The 20118-nt window shown below is 44.1% G+C and overlaps 1 protein-coding gene across 1 annotated transcript in view; it reads left to right on the top strand.

Annotated features, from left to right (window-relative positions):
* Positions 1-20118, top strand: part of spon1a (spondin 1a) — a gene marked incomplete at both ends in the record, with an annotated part of 131614 nt that overhangs the window by 20424 nt on the left and 91072 nt on the right. Inside the window, 3 exons of the mRNA XM_080730071.1 lie at positions 6029-6102; positions 6608-6730; positions 14336-14484. Of these exons, the coding sequence (XP_080586197.1) occupies positions 6029-6102; positions 6608-6730; positions 14336-14484 (346 nt within the window). The remainder of the gene's footprint in view (positions 1-6028; positions 6103-6607; positions 6731-14335; positions 14485-20118) is intronic.

Here is a 20118-nt window from a genome sequence, read left to right as displayed (position 1 = left end):
AGCCAATGGACGCCGAATCCGAATGGCCCGAATCGCATGGATGAGCCCTGACAGCACATGGTTGGTGCTACAGACTCCAAATTTCGCACACAGACAGCTCAGACCTTTGCCTACGTTCTTAGCTAGGCCTCGACCCGACCCGATACACAGTTTTTCGGATCCGGCACGAAAGATTTGGAATCTCCGTATGCGGAGATGACTGACATCGAGCTGTTCCGGAGCAAGCGCGGACTCATTGTGACATCACTTCATAAAAGGCTCTGACATCACATACGCTAGATGAGTCAACTAAAAATCTCTCTGAGTGTGGCATAAACTAAAGTCTTTCCTCCTCTCACTTCGAGGTGAGCAAAGTTCAGGGTGCTCTTCAGAGCGGTTGGGTTCAGGGGAATTAGCGGGCTGTGCCTTTAAGAGAACCAGGTGAATAATGTGGATAAGCCCGGGCAGTTCCCTCTCACGCTAAACTTAAATAATAAAGGGGAATAAGGAGCCCAGGGGCTAGGGAACTCTGGGGCGCTCTGTAAGTAAAGTAAGGGGTGCTGTGTCTGCAGAGATCTCCATATATGGGCATAAGTGGACAAAGGCAAACAGATGGTCAAAACGGGTCCTATGACAACAGGTATAATGGGGTTTGCATTAAAGGGTAGGGCCGGAACCGGTTTGGGCCGAATCGCATGGATGAGCCCTGACAGCACATGGTTGGTGCTACAGACTCCAAATTTCGCACGCAGATAGCTCAGACCTACGTTCTTAGCTAGGCCTCGACCCGACCCGATATGCTGTTTTCCGGAACCAACGCTAAAGGTTCGGAATCTCCATATGCAGAGTCCTGACTACTAATTGAAGCCAATGGACGCTGAATCCGAATGGCCCGAATCGCATGGATGAGCCCTGACAGCAAATGGTTGGTGCTACAGACTCCAAATTTCGCACACAGATAGCTCAGACCTTTGCCTACGTTCTTAGCTAGGCCTCGACCCGACCCGATACACAGTTTTTCGGATCCGGCACGAAAGATTTGGAATCTCCGTATGCGGAGATGACTGACATCGGGCTGTTCCGGAGCAAGCGCTGACTCATTGTGACATCACTTCATAAAAGGCTCTGACATCACATACGCTAGATGAGTCAACTAAAAATCTCTCTGAGTGTGGCATAAACTAAAGTCTTTCTTCCTCTCACTTCGAGGTGAGCAAAGTTCAGGGTGCTCTTCAGAGCGGTTGGGTTCAGGGGAATTAGCGGGCTGTGCCTTTAAGAGAACCAGGTGAATAATGTGGATAAGCCCGGGCAGTTCCCTCTCACGCTAAACTTAAATAATAAAGGGGAATAAGGAGCCCAGGGGCTAGGGAACTCCGGGGCGCTCTGTAAGTAAAGTAAGGGGTGCTGTGTCTGCAGAGATCTCCATATATGGGCATAAGTGGACAAAGGCAAACAGATGGTCAAAACGGGTCCTATGACAACAGGTATAATGGGGTTTGCATTAAAGGGTGGGGCCGGAACCGGTACTGTGTCTGCATTAGGGATGCGAATCTCGACCACTGAGGCGATACGATACGGACCTCGATACACTGCCAGCGATACGATATAATTGCGATACATTGAAATCCTGCCGGTACAAAACATAGCGACTAACAATTTATGAAATTTAAATTCAAGGCAATTTATTGTTTCACTGTAGTACTAGGCTCTGTCTAAGAACCCAACATATAGTATTCTGGGAGAACACAAAGCTGCTGGCTATTGTAGAATTGTTTGATAACTAATCATATAGAAGGCCTATGTCATTATTAGTAGGCCTATATGTCTTCAACTGGGGGTCAGGGACCCCAATCCAGGGTTATTACAGGGGGCCTGCCAAATATTTGTGTGATACAGTAGGCTATAATGCCTAGCCTACAGTGAGGGTCCCTGCTTGATCTCTGTCTGAGCTAAGGGGTCCTTGACCTGAAAAACAATAAAGTCCCTCCCTGGTTTGTATTTTTATATTATATTATATATTATATTATATTATATTATATTATATTTAATCCAGGATTATGCCATTTTTATAGCCAAAATGTTTTAAAACAGACCTACAAGCTCACAGCGCGTCGCATCCACGACGCATTGTGAGCTTGTAGGTCTGCTATTTTAGGTGCGACACCCTTGTACTGCGATGTATAAATTAGGCTTCTCTCCCAGAGCAGAACTAGCAGCAGAGAAAGTGAGAGAGTTGCTTGCATCAACAGGAAAGTTGTAGAACAGTGACAAATACTTTGTTTTAAAAGCAAGCAGTAGTCCTACAACACCCAGCAACATTGTTGTTGTGTATGGGGCTCAATCAATTGTCCGTCGGAGATTCGCTAAGAAACGGCTGTTGATTACATATCACTCGATCAGCCTGTGCTACTCTGTGACAACAATCAGCGCAGCAGACTTGGATGTTATAAAGCTAAGTACTGTACAACTAATCTTGCATCTTTTTAACCCGTGGGGCTGCTAGTTCGTGTTGATTCACTCGCATTTCACTGCACTGTCTGTCTCCCTGGTTGCCTGCATGCAGAGTGCAGATGTTGTCCGTCTGTCCGAGTCGCAGCTCGCCTTAAAGACTGGCTTTTGGGGAGGGGGTTGAACGTCTGATGATGGTGCATTCATGGCGCCTCGGAAACACAGGATAGAATGAAATACTATATGGAAGAACCGATACAATCGCGGAATTTACCGATCCAGACACTCACGGTACGATCCATCACGATTTCGGCCGTCTATTGTACCGGTACACACTGAATGAACCGATTCAACCGTATCGCGGACGTTTGTATCGCGATTACGATCCGTACCGGTATATCTTCGCATCCCTAGTCTGCATAGATCTCCATATATGGGCATAAGTGGACAAAGGCAAACTGATGGTCAAAACGGGTCCTATGACAACAGGTATAATGGGGTTTGCATTAAAGGGTAGGGCCGGAACCGGTACTGTGTCTACAGAGATCTCCATATATGGGTATAAGTGGACAAAGGCAAACAGATGGTCAAAACGGGTCCTACAGAGATCTCCATATATGGGCATAAAATGGACGCAGACAGACAGATAACTCCATATATGGCTATAAATGGACACAGGCAAACAGATGGTCAAAACGGGTCCTACAGAGATCTCCATATATGGGCATGAAATGGACGTAGACAGACAGATATCTCCATATATGGGCATAAATGGACACACGGCCAAACAGATGGTCAAAACGGATCCTATGACAACAGATATAATGCGGTTTGCATTAAAGGGCGGGGCATTCATTCCCTATTTACATTGTTCCCGAGTTGGCCAGGTCGCCGACTAGACGCTCGGCCGCCCTTAGTTCATTATAATTATCGAAATCGCTATGACCGCGCTGCGCCGTACTGCGCCCCGGCCGTGCTCCGCATCACGGCACCGCGGTGAAAGACTGAAGCGACTTTCTCCCACTGCATAACTCCACCCCCGGTAGCGATAAGTGAATGTTTTTTCTGGTTGGCCAGTCAGGGAGTCTCAGGGACCAATCAGAAGGCTGACGAACGGTGAATTGAACCTTGCATTGTATCGTTCTGCCCTACCATGACCATACTGTACGTCCCACTGTGGAATGACATGGAGATTTGTGACAATAACTTTCATTCCTTTGTGTGAAGATCCATTTTTATAGTTCTCCTGTCCTTTTTTCCTTTTTTTGTCTCTCTCTCTCTCTCTCTCTCTCTCCTCACTGTCACGCACACACACACACACACACACACACACACACACACACACACACACACACACACACACACACACACACACACACACACAGGAGCGACTACTGTAAAAGTAAAGGCTGTGCTACGCTAATACGGTTGTATAGCTGTCACTCACTGTCACTGTGGATGTATTCATCTCTAGCCTGCATGTCCAAGGCTGTGAAAATACGCCGGCTCCTGTTGCCCAGGCTTGAGATCATCAACCATAATGTACCTGACAGCCACCTCAGAGGCAGACACGGAGAGATGCACAGGGAATGGGGCTGCAATGCTTAAGGGTTGAAATCATATCGGGTTGGTTTAGCGTGCAGGGTCTTGTAAAACTGCAGAGCACAAAGGGAAAAGGAGATCCCATGTGTGTGTGTTCCTGCGGCAGAAAGTGGGAATATCGCCTCTCTCTTCTACAGTGTTACAGTGTAAATCTTCTTCCCACCGCCTCTATCCTTTTCTGTCCTGCTGTGAGGGACCAGCGCTGGGCTCAGCTCAGCCCAGCTCAGCCTCTTGCTCCAGAACAAAATGATCTCTAACTCTCAAATGCCTGGAACGCGCCCAAGTCGCGTTAGATTGTAACCACTTTAACCATTATTGTATGCTTTAACCTGTGCCGCGCTGTGAGCTTGTATATCTGCTATTTTTGAAAAATCTTGAAAATGTGTGCAAGTCTTTGAATATCTTTGACCCGATCTGTGACCCGACTTCTAAATCCTTCCTCTAAATCAGTGGTTCTCAAACTTTTTCATGTCAAGGACCCCCAAAATTACAGGTATTTAGCCACGGACCCCCATCTCAAAATATGTTGTTCCAGGGACCCCCCAGAAGCAAATATTTGAGTCACAAATGTTCGCTTTTAAATAGATATATTCAAAGACTTGCAAAGAAAAGTCATGATTTTTCAAAAATAGCAGATTTACAAGCTCGCAGCGCGGCACTCGGTGCCGCGCTGTGAGCTTGTATATCTGCTATTTTTCAATGGTTAAAGTAGTCAATAATCCTAGGCCTAAATGGGTTAAACACTCCAGTTGGACCCGTACCACCTGGATCAGAACTCAGCCCCGGCACCCCAGCCCGCTCTCACATCACCATGGAAACCCTCCTTCAGGCACGGCTGAAAAAAAAGAGGCTCCGTTTGTGTGGAGGCCGGGAGGCTTGTTCACTCTTGTTGTTTTCTGAAGTCTTTGGGATGGCCAACAGTTTTTGTTTGTGGCTGATTTACATGTCAAGGCCTCCCTTAGACCTGTGTTCCACACCCACCACTCTGTGGATCAAGCCTCTCTAACAGCTCTATCTAGAAAAGCTTGCTCCATTGCCAGGACCCTCATTCTTGGAAACGCTCCTGTTTGACTGTCAATCAGGCTTATCTGTGTCGTAGTATGTAGCCCACCTCTGCTAGCCGTCCACACTGCATTGTGTGTATATTTATTCGGAGTCTGCATTCATTTATGCATGGAACGGGTGTTTATGTGTGTGCGTGCATGTGTGCGTGCGTGCAAGTATTTTAGTAAGGATTTGCTCAATTCAAAAAAGAAAAAATGGGAAATGTATTATTTTAGTTTAGCCCTTTTTCCTTTTTGGGGTTAAACTCAGTCATTTCCAAACCATGATTCTTCTGCCCCCTGCTAGTAAGCCTATATCGTCATGCTAATAAAGATTTTTGTGGTCTCTGGTGTGCTATCGACTCACTCAATCTGAAGAAACACCATTTTCCCTTTGGGTTCATGTTCTACCCAAAGTGCAGTTTGTGAATAACACCTGTTCTGTCTTCCACCATTCAACATTCCCACTGGCTCTTTTAAAGAAGCTTTTAGGGATTTTAAATGGAATACACTGAAATAAATACAAATATTTGGGTAATATATTCATCTTAACCGAATTTACTTTTCCAATTAGTGATAGTGGCAGATCCCTCCATCTCTGGAAATCTGCTTTTGTTTGATCCAGTAGTTTCAAATGATTGTCTTTAAGGACTTTATCCACAGATTTTCTAATTTCGATGCCTAGATATTTAAAGCCATGGCATGTGGGCACCACCTTAGTGGTTCGACCAAATTCTTGATATTATCATCTTGTATATTGATAGGCATTACTTCACTTTTTGTTAAGTTTAACTTATAACCAGAAGCAGCACTATAGTGTTGGAAACATTGTAGTAAAGAAGGAAGCGCGTTATTTTCCATCTTATTGTGATATAACACTTTCCCCTCTCTCTTTCTTGCTAAACAGACCCTGTTTTCTAACATCTCCACTTCCATTGTGTTCCCTCTGGTTGCAGGGCAAGCATTGTGCAGAAGAGGATCATCTATTTTCAGGATGAAGGCTCACTCACCAAGCGGATGTGTGAGAAAGGTGGGATTCAATATCAGAAAACCAATAACCTCCCATGTGTTCTCCCATCCCCAAATCTTCCCGCTGGTACCCTATTTCACCACCCGTAGATTCTCACTCAGTCTTTTATTTCTCTCATTTATTACAGCTTTCCTATTTTCTTCATTTTTGTGCAGGGACATCATCTGTGCTCTGTACACTTGGCATCTGAATTATCTTAAGTGAGTGTGACCTCCAGCTGTGTGTGACATTGGATGCCACACTGAGCAATAGATCAGAGGAATATTTGAACATGTGTCCCCCACTTTCCTCCTCCCCTCCCTCCTTTACTTTCCTTTCCATTCAGACAACCGCCCATCACAACTGCATTCTATTGTATTATTCTCCTTGTAATATTTGAATAATCTTTTTTTTTCTTTTTTTTTTTTTCTCTATCTCTGTCTTTCCAAGTCTCAGTCTGTGACATGTCTGTCTCCCTGTTTTTCTCTCCCTCCCTTAATTTCGCTCTGTTCTGTTGTGTTTGCAGAGTCGTTGTTTGGCGACACCACAGACAAGCCTCTGCTCGACTGCTGTGCCTGTGGAACTGCTAAGTACAGAGTCACCTTCTTTGGGAACTGGTCAGAGAAGATTCATCCTAAGGATTACCCCCGTAAGCGCACAACTCTTTAATTCTTCCTTACCTTCACCGTAGCTGTATGCATTCATGTTTATCAGAAACATATAGCTCCCACAAGAACCAATACTTTTGATGTACCGGTATGTGCGTATAACCTTGACATTGATTCATGGTTGTGAATGGAGATTTTGATTACTCTGGCGCCCTTCTTTAAGGCAAGCTCTGACTTGTCTGAACGATATATTGATTAGAAAGGAGTAACACAAGCCCACTGATGGAGAGAGCTCTAATTTACTGGTGTTTACTTGTTCTACCTACTACTCTGTGTCACTCCGGTCTCTCACTCGAAATTTTAACTCGGGGGCAGAAATGGTTGTCTGGAATCGAAAGGTTCCCGGTTCAATCCCTGTTCCTCGTGGCATCATTCCTAATTGGCCTTGAGCAAGACAATGCTGTGAGTGTATTTTTTTTTTGTCTGAAGGTAATCTTGCATACTACTAGGCCGATCAGTGCCATATTCCTTGTGCATGCTGACAGCAGACCAATGACCTCAGTTCTGTAATATTTTTCAGATCGGTCAATAATAATAATCACAGAGCAGTCTTCCATCCCGGCTATGGGATGATCAGTCACCTGTCTGGATACTGTAGTGTAGCTTATCAAGAATCAAGAAGGTTTTTTTGTCACTAAATAAAGGCAGGTCTTAACCGAACAGATTTTTGGACGACGTTGGCGGCGGAAGGTGGCGGAAAGCCACCTGCAGCTTTTCGGGAAGAGACGCTTGCCGTCAATAAAGCCGCCGGGACCCGCTGATGAGAAACTGGACATGTTCAGTCATTTGCCGTCTTTTTCTAAGAGACGTAGAATTGAGGGGATTGTAGAATGACATTTTCCCGTCGCACATTTCAACTAAATAGCATATTCACAATCTCAACTCTCAATTTTCTATAGGCCTACTAATCAACTCCAAAGTAACGATAGTAATAGTGCTGAGTGTTGTTTTGGTGAGAGCAGAAAAAAACACCGCACAGAGGAAATATCCGCCACCGTCCATCAGGTTGCCAGATTCTGTGAGTGAAACAAGCGACCAGGTCTGTGAAAATAAGCCCAAAAGAAGCGACCAGTTTCACCATTGAGCACTATTACATTAGCTATTTTCTAAAATAAGGTTGAAATCAAGGCCAAATAAACAACTACACTTCAGAAATAAGCCCAAACAAAACCAACCCACAACTAGCAACATTATAGGAAAGCAGGATCAAAGTCGCTTATAACGAGCAGACCTGGCAACACTGGCATACAGTAACTTCCATACAGTAACTACAGTCGGCGTCGGCTGAAAAAAAAAGTGCTTAGTTTTTTTGCAGTTCTTTGCTGTCTGTGTACAGTCAGAAGGAGTCCTGTAGTTTCTTTGGTGTGGAGTCACCTTTATACGAGTACAAGTAGCTAAATGTTGTTGGGACTTTGGGTTTTGGGTGATTTGATCGAGAATTTATCATTAAATATGTCATGGTCGAGAGACCAATCTGTTTCTTTTCTCTTTATCACATTGTGATCACATACCTCAGACAGAGAGAGGTAGGGCATGCCTCCTGACGGAGATTTGTACTCTACCCATTGTACTCTGCCCATTTCTTGTTGTGTGAAAGGGTGAATTGTAAATCTCTTTGGAAAATAGAGCTATATAAATGCAAACCAATTTGCTCCTTCTTTCCAGTTTCTATCGCTTTCTATTTCTCTCTCTCACACGCACGCACGCACGCACGCACGCACGCACGCACGCACGCACACACACACACACACACACACACAAACATGCGAGCACAAACATGCGAGCACACACTCAATCACTCACTCACTCACTCACTCACTCACTCACTCACTCACTCACACACACACACACACACACACACACACACACACACACACACACACACACACACACACACACACACACACACACACACACCAGTAAGACTCCCTAATCGGGAGATAAGTGACCGCCACGTCGCATACAAAAACTTTAGAAGGCAATCATAGTCAATCAGGAGGGAATATGGGAAATTGGACAGATCCATGTTGATGACATGATAAGAGTAGGGGCAAAATGTAACGTGACGTGATGTGACAGACAGCCTGTGGAACTTTTCATAGTAAATTGCTACTGACGGTTGCAACAACACATGCAAGCACACGAGCACACACACACACACACACACACACACACACACACACACACACACACACACACACACACACACACACTTTTCTTCGGGGTGCGAGCAATTCTTCTGGGTTTTCCCAGAGCCTTCTACCTACGGAGAGTTGCGTCACTTCATGGGGCCAGGTCTTCTACGCACACATCTACTGGCGTATAGTGACAAACGGCGAACCGGAAGTTTACAAAATGCATTGAAGTCTATGAGGTGTAAAGTGACAATGAACCACGAGACCAGCGCTGTTTCTGACCCCGCAGTGGCAGGACTCTCTGATTAGACGACTCTGGGTTTTCCGAGTTTTGCACGCTAGCCTGTTGCCTGTCAACCATGAGCCATGCAATATACTGTATAACAGCATATTACAGATATCTAACAGCACAGCACCATAACAGCACTGCCAAAGTTGATATTCCAAAGTTGTTTTCCAGCCAAACTTACAAGCAAAGGCTCTTCAAAGCACACGTGAGGAGGAAAAGGGCAGAGGAGATCTGGAGGTCCAAAAAATGCGAGCTGAGCCGAAATGGAACCGAGGGAATTTGGACCGAACCGAACGGCCCAGAGAAAAATACAGATTTTCTAGCCCCGGCCCGGAATGGAGCCGAAAGTGATTGGATCCGACCCTAAAATGGAAGCGGGGAAACGGACCCGATCTGGCCTGGTCTTTGGCCCGAACTGTGTCCGATGATTTATATAATGCTTATTTTTTTTACCATCATTTTTGATTAGACTAATAGCCTAGAGACACTAGCGCAGCAGCAGCGCACCTCAGCCGCTGCTCCGAGGACCGAGAGGTGAGAGCTATTATTGCGGGGGGTTGCGTGCGCTGTGCGTCATGCAGAACAGTTAGATTTTCAGCTCAGTCCCCAGCTGAACAATCACTGTGACATCCAAACAAACACCAATCTGTCCAGTAAGAGTGTTACTGTCCAGTCAGTGTCCACGACGACTCCACAGCTCGCATCACAAAACGTTCCTCCGCTCTCGGCTGCCCCACCAGAGTAATCACAGACTGAGACGAGACTCAGCTGGCTCGCGTGCGTCGGTGCGTTTGTGTTGCAGATGACAGATTTTTACGACTTTATGTCGCCCGTCCCCGCAGATGATGTCCAGAAACATGCTCGATATAGGCTAAATGACGTCTAACCTCCATCTTCCAGGTGGCCTTTGTTTGCGTTTCACCTCGCAAAAAAATCCATGATTTTCACTTCAGCGGCTGCAGGGACGTGCAGAGAATGTTAGAGAGGCGCAGGGGCTGACATTTCTAAAAGGGCCTTTTGGTGGACAATTCTCTTGAATGCAGCCATCAGGTATGGCATGGAAAGGGGACATTTGCATTTCTTTTACCATAGTAAAAAAAATGCATTCATGGTCTGAAGAGGGTACTTTTTACAGACGGATAAAAGGGCAGGGGCTCAAGCCCCCTTTGATGTCTACCGTATGTGTGCACGTGCCTGAGCGGCAGTGCAAAAAGCTTGAGATTGGATGCGCTGAACGGGACTCATTCAATAAGCGAGAACACACGATAATATGGATTTGGGAGCGTGATTACAATGCATGTCTCATTAAAAACAATATATATTTTAAAGTTGAAGGGTAAATACACAGTATATTTTGAAATCTCCGGTCCTCTCGGATCCTTGTGGGTAAATGCATTTTGGAATGCCCCAAAAGTACCCGAGGCAATTAGACCCTACCCTACCCTGACCCGAGGGACAAGTTAATATTTTAGACCTGAAACGGCTCGGTTCTCGGTTCGGGTCTCGGGTTATCGGGTCCTGGAAGACGCGTGCTACCCTCTAATCTGTACACTTTGAGACACTCAGCCAAACTGATCCGAGTTTCAGGTGTGCTGGACATCAGTTGAGCTGATATGAGGTGTAAAAGAGCATAGTGCGTGGGTGTGACAGGCAAGAGTAACAGCTTAGAGTAACACAGTGTGACAGGCAAGGGTAACAGCTTAGTGTGACAGAACACACTAAACTGATCCCTGCGGTCGCAATTATGTTGATGATCGGTACCCTTTGGCAGCGTGGTGCCCGACACACAGTGCGTCCGTGCGTCATGGTAAATGCGGCACTGTGTGTGTGTGTGTGTGTGTTGTGACTCTCTCTCACATGCATGGAACACCACACACGCGCTTTGCATTCATGCACGCACAGTCGCACACACATCATCATTTTCTCTAGCAGCTCCGTTTTTTAATGTCCACACGTATCCACTGAATCGGATAATTTTGTAAATCTTCACTTATTTATCTGTTTACAAAAATATCTGTTTTAGCGGCTGAAATCACTGTTTGCGCGTGTCTGAAAGCCACAAAAGCACGCAAAAAATTGCGCTTAGAAAAAGTTCCATGCACGTGTAGCCGCACCTTGATGTGAGGTTTCAGCTCTTCTGTAGCAGCACTGCATGTCACTCATTTTATGGTTTAAGAGATGTCACTGTCATCTATCCTTCTATTTTTACTAGATGTCCTTCAAGTGAACGGGCACTGTGGTGGTTGGTCACACATATTCCGAGTCTAGGGGGTCACTCACTATTAAACAGGCCAACAGGTTTTTTCTTTGCTCTCTCACCAACATGATAACCTTGACAGCTCTATTTTCTCTTCCCCTCGTGTCCCCATTGTGAGTCATGCAGTAACGCGTGGCTATTGAGCCTGAGCGATCCTCTGACAGAGGAAAGAAAAGGGCAGGCAGTGGGGAAAAAAAATAGAGTGAGGATGTTTCCAGCTGGTTTAGGTCCAACACAGGTGGCCACAGAGTCTCATTATGGGTATACAATGGTAGAGAGAGGATTTTATGATTATACTTGGAGGAAGATGTTTTTTCAAAAAAAGTACAGAAAGTGTTAAAATTATGTTTTATGTGGCCACACCCACCTGCTCATTAAAGGGGGACTGTCACCTAAAGGGTTACTGTCACCTTAAGAAATCATTTTAAAAACAATTTAATATTTTTATGATGTCATTGTGGGAATGCGCAATTATAAGCCAATCAAATTAATTGACTGTAACTAGACTACTTACTGTACTGGTCAGCTGTTGTTGGGGGGCGAGGGGCAGATTACACTGTGACAGTTTCAAACTGTTTCAGGATGGACACGTCGGGAGAGAGACCACTTGAACTGTATCATACTATTATAATTTCGGGGCTGACAGCGGCCCTTTAAGTATGCCTGGTTGTCAGGTGGGTGGTGACCCAGCTGAAGTTAGCCACACCCACAGTGTTGGGGGGTGGGGGGGGGGGGATTATAATGTGATGTAGGGATGTCCGATATTGACTTTTTTACAGTTAACTGATATACAGATATTGCCCAACACCAAAAGTCAGCTAATTGTCAGGTAACCTCACATACAGTATATAATAAAATAAAATAGCTATAGTATCAATATAAAAGGAAGTAACCAAAAATACTGGGAAGACATACTGTACTTGCATATTATAACCACAACTGGGGGTCTATTAGAGTAATGTTAACTCCATGGACACATACAAAAACAGAAATAGTACAAAACTATTTCACCAACTCTTTAATAGCACTTGCCTACCCTCAAATGACCATACAGTACAGGTAATTTAGATAGCATTTTTATAATTTGTTATGAAGTTTTTACTGAATAGGTGCTTGGTCTATCTGTTTTTCTTAGATTTGCCTACTATTTCTTTACATTTGATGCATGTATTGATGTTGATGTACTGATGTATTACCTTGCTTATTTTAAGTCGCTCTGGATTAAGAGCGTCTGATAAATGCTTAAATGAAATTAAACTCTAACCATCTGTTCTGGGCAGCCTACTGATCACTCCTACCAAGTTCCATGACTTCTGGCCATCCATTCTTTTGTTGTGGTGGTTTCTAACCCTAACCATAACCCTTGAAATGAATACGAATGGAATGGATTTGAGGCCTGTTTGAAAGCCTCTGGTGCCTTCAGGTCTCGTAATCCTTTGGTGCCTTCAGGTGCTTGGGAATGATGTTCCAGAGATAGTGTACTTCCCATTACTTGCATACATAAGGGGAAAAACACATCAGCGCATATCGGTGACATCATCAGGTTGCCCAATAGTGACATTAACCTCAGTAAGATTTTGGCATTTGCTTCAGTGCTTTTTAGTTTGTTTTATAGCTTTGGTGTGTTTAACGGGAAAGCATCTGTGTCATTTTAGATTTTTGCATTGGCTATTCAAAAACGACAGATATACAAGCTCACATCACGTTACTTCATGCCGTGCTGCAAGCTTGTACATCTGCTATTTTTGGAAAATAAAAATAAAAATCTTGAAAGTGTTTAGAAGACATTTGTAGAATCTGCCTCACGTCTTAACCCTTTAAAACCGAGAAAGCCTTGGCTATATGTTGTTATACCTTTTAAACCGGAAATGCATACAGTACGGTATGTGTCATTTTAGATGTTGCTACAGGAATCTTTTAAAACATTTTGAATACAAAATAGAAGATTTTCTGAAAACTTAGGTTAGTATTTAGAAGCCGTTTTTAAAATCGGCCTCGGGGGTTAAGGGGATTCCAGACGGTACGCGGTCACCGCCTGCTAGTAATTCATTTTCAATGAGAGGCGGGCGGCTATTTCGTCCGCGCAGCGAAGTTTAGAGGCGGCGAGGCGAGCGGGCGCAGTCCCGTGAAAATCCCCGCGAGCGTGCTCGTTTGTGCATGCGTACGCGGGCGGTGAGAGATGGATTGTGTTCATCTTTGTGAAATACCGCGCAGCGTTTACTCAAAGAGCGAGTGTGTTTGTGTATCACCGCGGCGCGGTCCTCGCAGATCCAAGCGGGAGCCCCGGCGGCAACCGCTGTCCGTCTGTAGAGCGCCTTAAGCAGGTATATGTACAGTTTTCCTGTTAGTGCACTTATCCACTTATTATATGACTTTAACACAGCCTGCAAAAGGATATTGATTTCATGTCACAGGCTGATCGGGCTGGTCAGACAGAGATTATCTTCACCAAAAGAAAACTTGTGTGTAGGAGTGTAACATTGCCTGAAGGAGGAGAGGAGAGTGGGATATGATGTACCAATAAAGTCGGAAATGATCCTTATGGACCTCCATGACTTTTGGAGGTTATTGTGAGAATCAGAAATTGCTGTAGAGCAGATGTTCTTCCTGGAGATATTTCCTTGATCTTGTGTAGACCTACTGAGAGAGCAGCGCTAAAGCTTATGTGGATTAACATCTAAAACCTAATTTGTTTGACTGGTTGATCAGACGCATTAATAAGCTACTGAAACAGCAGTGTGCTTTCAGTGAATAATTTTGTTTTTTCCCGACTAAAGGGATCATGAATGCAAATGCATAATACTATAATCCTGTTTTACCCAGGTCTTATTAGCAGCGGCAAGGTGCTTGTGGGCAAGCAGGCCAAGATAATTCTTTGTTTTTTTGTGTCAATTAACCTCACCAGGTCGTGCTAATCACTGGTCTGCCATTATTGGAGCGTCCCACTCGAAGAACTATGTGCTGTGGGAGTATGGTGCCTATGCGAGTGACGGGATCAAGTCTGTGGCTGAGTTGGGCTCCCCGGTCAAGATGGAGGAAGAGATTAGGCAGAAGGTAAGGTTCATTTATAACTCAGTGTCCAGCCACTTTGCTTCACAAAAACAACTGTTTTCAAAGTGAAAATCACAAATGATTTTCAGTGTTTTTCACAATCAATTTGGATGATACTATGTAGTCTGTGTCTCTCAGGCAAATCCTGTATTGTGTACTGTTATATTGTTTTGCTCTATGGGAATAATCAAAGCAGAAAGGAATCATTGAGAGAGAGCTGACCTGCATACCATGCAGTGGCCATAGGGGATCTATCAAGGTTTTAGTGCCATCAGACATGATGTTTCTGGGTGTGCCGACTGGAGTTCAATATTGGATGGATGACTGTGACGTATTTCATTGTTGTGGATCGATTCGTGCTTTTCAAGCACCTTCATTATTCTTTGGCTGTCTCTGCATGTACAATTACTACACAGCAATGGAAAGAGTGGGCAGTATACTGTCATCTCGTCCTTCAGTATTTAACCTCTTGAACCCCTGCATCCCTACAGCTATTTTCAGCAAAGATATTTGGTGTACTGTGAAAAAGGAGCATATAGTATCAAGTACAGTTGCAACTCGGGTATAGTGGTTAAACGCAGGAATAATGCGAAAAAAGGTAACAAAATACAAATTGGGTTTCACTTTTTCCAGCTGCGGTATTCTGTGGGGAAGGGATCTTGTTTCTGACATATTATAAATAATAATAATGAATTGCATTTTTATTGCGCTTTTCCAAGTGCTCAAAGCGCTTTACAATGGATGGGTGTTGGTATGAATACGAGCTGCATTCTCTCAATCAATAACTGTGATTCGCAGCTATAGCTTCAGTTACAGTATGTGTCCCTTGATACTCCAGAGGAAATAGTTTCTCCCAGTCTCCCTTCAACGCTGCCTTTTACAGCCTCAACTGACTTTCACACATTACTTTATATAACTATTCCTTCTTCTGACACAACTTAAGCCAGATTTGATGCTCAGTTTCTTTCCCACTCTCCCCCTCTATCTGTTGTTCCCCCACAAATAGTATGGTATCTCTCTCTCCTTTTCTTCTTCTATGTGGCTGTGTCTCTCTGTCTTAAAATAGCCAGTGCTGGCAGAGCAGATGGCGCTGCAGAGAGCTTTTTTGTTGGCTAATATTGAAGACCTGGAGTCATGCAAGATAATGAGAGCATAGAGTGAGTGTCTGTGCGTCACAGCTATACCGCCTTACTGTTGCTGCTGCTGCGTTCTCTTTATTTCCAGGACCAGCATGGTCAACCGCGTTCGCCTCTAATCTCAAAGATGAGATTCATTTTAAAGCAGCCAAATAATAAATGGTCATATTCCTCAAGTGAAGTGACGTGTCAGAAAGAGTATTTTTTGTTGTTGCCATTATTGTAGTTGTACTGTATCGTATGTCCATTACATAAATATTAAACTTCACATCGCGCTTGTATCATTTACCATATATCTAGCTGTGTCAAACTCAGCTTTTTGGGCAAAATGCGGGTCTATCGGGCACTGTGCACGAATGAAAGCAAGCTCCTACTTAAGATTTATTCATGTTAATTAATGAGAAAGCTTGCTTGCAGAGATACAGTATGTTGTCCTGAATATCTCGCTCATTATGTGTCTTACAACTTTTGCTGATCGTGGATCGTGTTTTCCTATTTTACCGTTCATAGATTCAAGCTTATTTAACATTTGTGTTCTCTGTCCTGCGTTCTTGTTATATTTTTCTTGTAGTGTTGTTTGATGTTGCACTCCTTCCTTTGCAACAGCCACTTGTTGCAAGCATTTGAGACACATAGGTTTGCTGTTGACCTCAGAAGAAAAAGCTATCTTTCCAATTATCGTTAAATATCTGACTTTCTGTGTTAACTTTTCTTTTCTTCGATAGAATTCTTATACAGTCTCAGCTTGGCTACAGATGATACTTAACTTGTAACTGTTTATACTGTGTCTGATGACAAACGTAGTTTATGCAAAGCGAGAGCTGTGAGGTTACTGTCGTCTATTGTTACGGTGTTTCCACAACAAGCTCGCCAGCGAGGATGAGACAGGTGCAGACAAGCGGGAGCGTTGAGTAGCGTCAGAGCGGCTACATAACTAAATATTTAACTCCATACACACATACAAAGTACAAAACCATGAATCTGCTTGGCGTTTTTCGCTGTATTCATAGGGAAACTGGAGCTAGTATTGTGCTAGCTTTGAGACACCGGTCGACACTCACCTGCCGGCCCAATCCACAACAACTATGTCTGTTAAAATAAACACCATTGCTGGAAATCTTATCCTGTGGATTTTAGACTATACAATATTGTTGTTATTGATGTTATACTGTCAACTAAAATCTTTACATTACTGTGGTGTTTAGTTAAAATTTAGGTCATAAGGGCGTTTGATTTAGTCAACTTGAATTGTTTTGTGAGTAATGTAAGCTAGCACAATAAATGAATAACTCTAGACCAGGGGTTTTCAAAGTTTTTTGACTTTTTGACATCATATTACGCGACGTAAATATGTACATATTTCCACCTGAGATACGGTAGGCTACTGTATGGGATAGAGAAATAGCTGTTTCCATCAGAACTGACTTAAAATAACGTTATAACTTGATGTTTAACCACTCGAACCCCAGTATCCCTATTCTGGGGGAAGGTTCACCAAAAATAGCCGATGTTGTGACGAGTTGTGAGCTTGTAGATCTGCTATTTTTGGTGAAGAGAGTTGGCCGTAGATGGAAAAAGAACTCATCAAGTACAATCAGGTCTGCTTTACTAAGCATAGTGAAGTGATATTGATGTTGTGATATACTGTATCTACAAACAGTAGAATCGACATTGTGTGCTGTCTGTGGACAAAGAATAAAGAAGGTACAGTACAAGATGTGCTCGGGCTACACAATTGGCTCGGGGTCCTGCAAAAGCAACATGAAGTCATGCCTCTCTAAAATAGCTAAAATGATAGGAGGCAGTAAATGAAACAAATGTAACTCTCATCTTTTCTTTGCTCCAAGAACTAAACATGAACCCTTGTTGTAAACAAAGTTGTCCCATACTACCAAGTAACTCCTCAAAGCAATAGCATCCATGTTCTATTCCTTCTTCTTCTTCGTGGGGTTTGTGGCTGTTGGAATCGTATTTGGTTGCATTACCAACCCATGTTCTGTTCGCTATTATTGCATTGTAAAGAAGCGCTTGCTTTCAGTGGAGACGACGGAGGCGTCGCATTCCGTTCCGTGTGAGAACGGTTGCTAGTGGGAATGAAAACAGGCTCCCCACCGGAAAAAGAGGGCTGAGACAAGGGCCCAGACGGCTCATCCTGCCATAGTCGAATGAAAAGGAACAAAACAGAGAGGGCGCTGTTTTTCCCTTTTCTTGACGATGGCTAGCCAGATTGGTGTGGTTATAGCAACACATCTAACTATTAATTTACCGAATGTCTGTTCAATGCCTAACTGACATCAGCAAAGCCCAACTTTAGGGTAGCAGGTAGTGTCAAGGGATAGCAAGATAGGGCCCCAAATCTCTTTGCCAAAAATAACCAATTTACATTGTGACGCATTTGGGCACATTGTGACCTTGTAGATCAACAATTTCCACTAAATCTCTGCCCCACAATAGGGCCCATGTAATTCAATTAAAAGCTCCCTTGATGTATCAGCAGGTGGAGATCTCTGATCATCTGGTCTATGGGAGAGGACTAGTACATGGCTCAATAGCACCGCAAGTGTGACTCTGTGAGCATAGGTTTCACCATGGCTGACCTCTGCATTTGCTGTGTTAACCAAGAACTACAACATATAGCCTACATGCCCTTTCCCATGACCTGGACATCTACTGCAGGCTTTTATTCAATCCTCTTTCCCTCTTATCTTTATTGCACAGACAGACACACAGTCTCACACGCACACACACACACACACTCCTTGCCCTTGAGCTAAGGCTGTCGGGTGAAGGAACCTTTCTCTTTTGAGCAGCAGAGCACTTCTTTGGTAAATGCTGACACCAACAGAAAGCTGATTCTCTTTTGTGTCAGGTGGGGCGTCGTCGGGGGAAACAACTAGCGATGAATGCAACATTGATATTCATACCGAGGCTCAATTCCAGCCAAGGGGTGAACTCATCTTTCTGTTCATACAAAGTTTCATTTGCTGAGCCAAGCAGGCATGCAGGACACACACACACACACACACACACACACACACACACACACACACACACACACACACACACACACACACACACACACACACACACACACACACACACACACACACAGGCGTGCTTGTACTGCTCGTATCAATGCAGAGTTTGATGTCTTTATTTTCTATTGGAGTTTGTCAACCTTTCAGAGGGACAACGGTGACAGTGTGCTGCGTCATCCGTCTTGCTGTTTATTATCATTACAGGTCCACCGGGGAACTCTTTATGCAGGCTTGTCTCTTGGGAACAAAAGCGGCTTTAGAATTGCTGATGGAGAATTTGAATCCTCGATCGGTCACCTGGATAATGCACAAACAACAGTGTATGTATGCCATGCGTGCTTTGTATTTCCCTGTTAATGGAAAGGCTATGTGTTGAAAGGAGGCGAGAGGATGTGATATCCACACTTGGCTGAATTCAATTTGTCCATCCCACACAACACACGCTGTCTTCAAAAGCAACCGCTGGATTCTGCTTTGCCCGCTCGTTGCTGTCCCTCCCATGTGACCTGCTGCTAATGAAAATATGATTGCATGTAAAGAGCTTTCTCAAGCCGGAGGCTTCGCCCACGCAGCCTCAACGCTCGCGCAGTCAATCATGACACGGTACAACGTTTTAAATCTGTTTGGGAGATGCTAAGTGTGTGACTGTCACTGCCCCTTGTTGAGAATGCAAGGATTTAATTAAATGAACAGCAGATGACGGCAAGAGCAAGACAATAGACTCAGGGGGCACTTTTGATAAGCAGACTGATTGCATTCTCAGTTCAACTCCGGCCACGGACTTGTATTGCATGTCTTTCCCCCTCCCTATCCTCTGTTTTTCTCTCTCTCCCCCTCTCTCTACGGCACTGTCCAAATGAAGCAAAAACTGCCTAGAAATAAACTAAAAAAAATTAAAAGACAGGAAAAAATGACATTGTCCTTGTGTAGTAGTAATCATATTCTGTGTAGTACTCTTCCATTGGGCGACCCCAATGTCCTGGTGATTTGGCAGAACCCCTGCTCCGCCCCCACCTCCCTTTTTCTGTCTGAGGTGATTTGTATATGCGGTCAGCCATTACAGAAGCTCAGTGTGTCCCTAATGAGAAGTTTAATGACTCTCTCTCCATGGACCACGGGACCAAGACCAAAGCCTCAGACGGATTATGAAATCTCCCATTTCCTCGCACAGCATGGGGTGTTTTTCATCACCACACTGTATGAACGCTTACAGAATACTCTATTGTGGTTTGCTACACAGTGGTGCACTGCAAAATCCTGAGTGAGTCTTAAACCGAGACAATGTAAAAATACATCCCACTCAGGAGGATTTTACAATGCGTTACAGAGTAGTGGCACATGTGGCACTCACACAGGGCAGTGTCAAAGAGACAGTGACGGGATGATCATTTTGTCATTATCGGGTCCAAAATTCAACTTTTTATCAAATGGATCCAATGTAGTTATTATTACTTAATACTAAG

The sequence above is a fragment of the Nannobrachium achirus genome (assembly GCF_963921795.1).
Source record: "Nannobrachium achirus genome assembly, chromosome: 7".
NCBI lineage: Eukaryota > Metazoa > Chordata > Actinopteri > Myctophiformes > Myctophidae > Nannobrachium > Nannobrachium achirus.
This window is presented reverse-complemented; position numbering and strand designations above follow the sequence as displayed.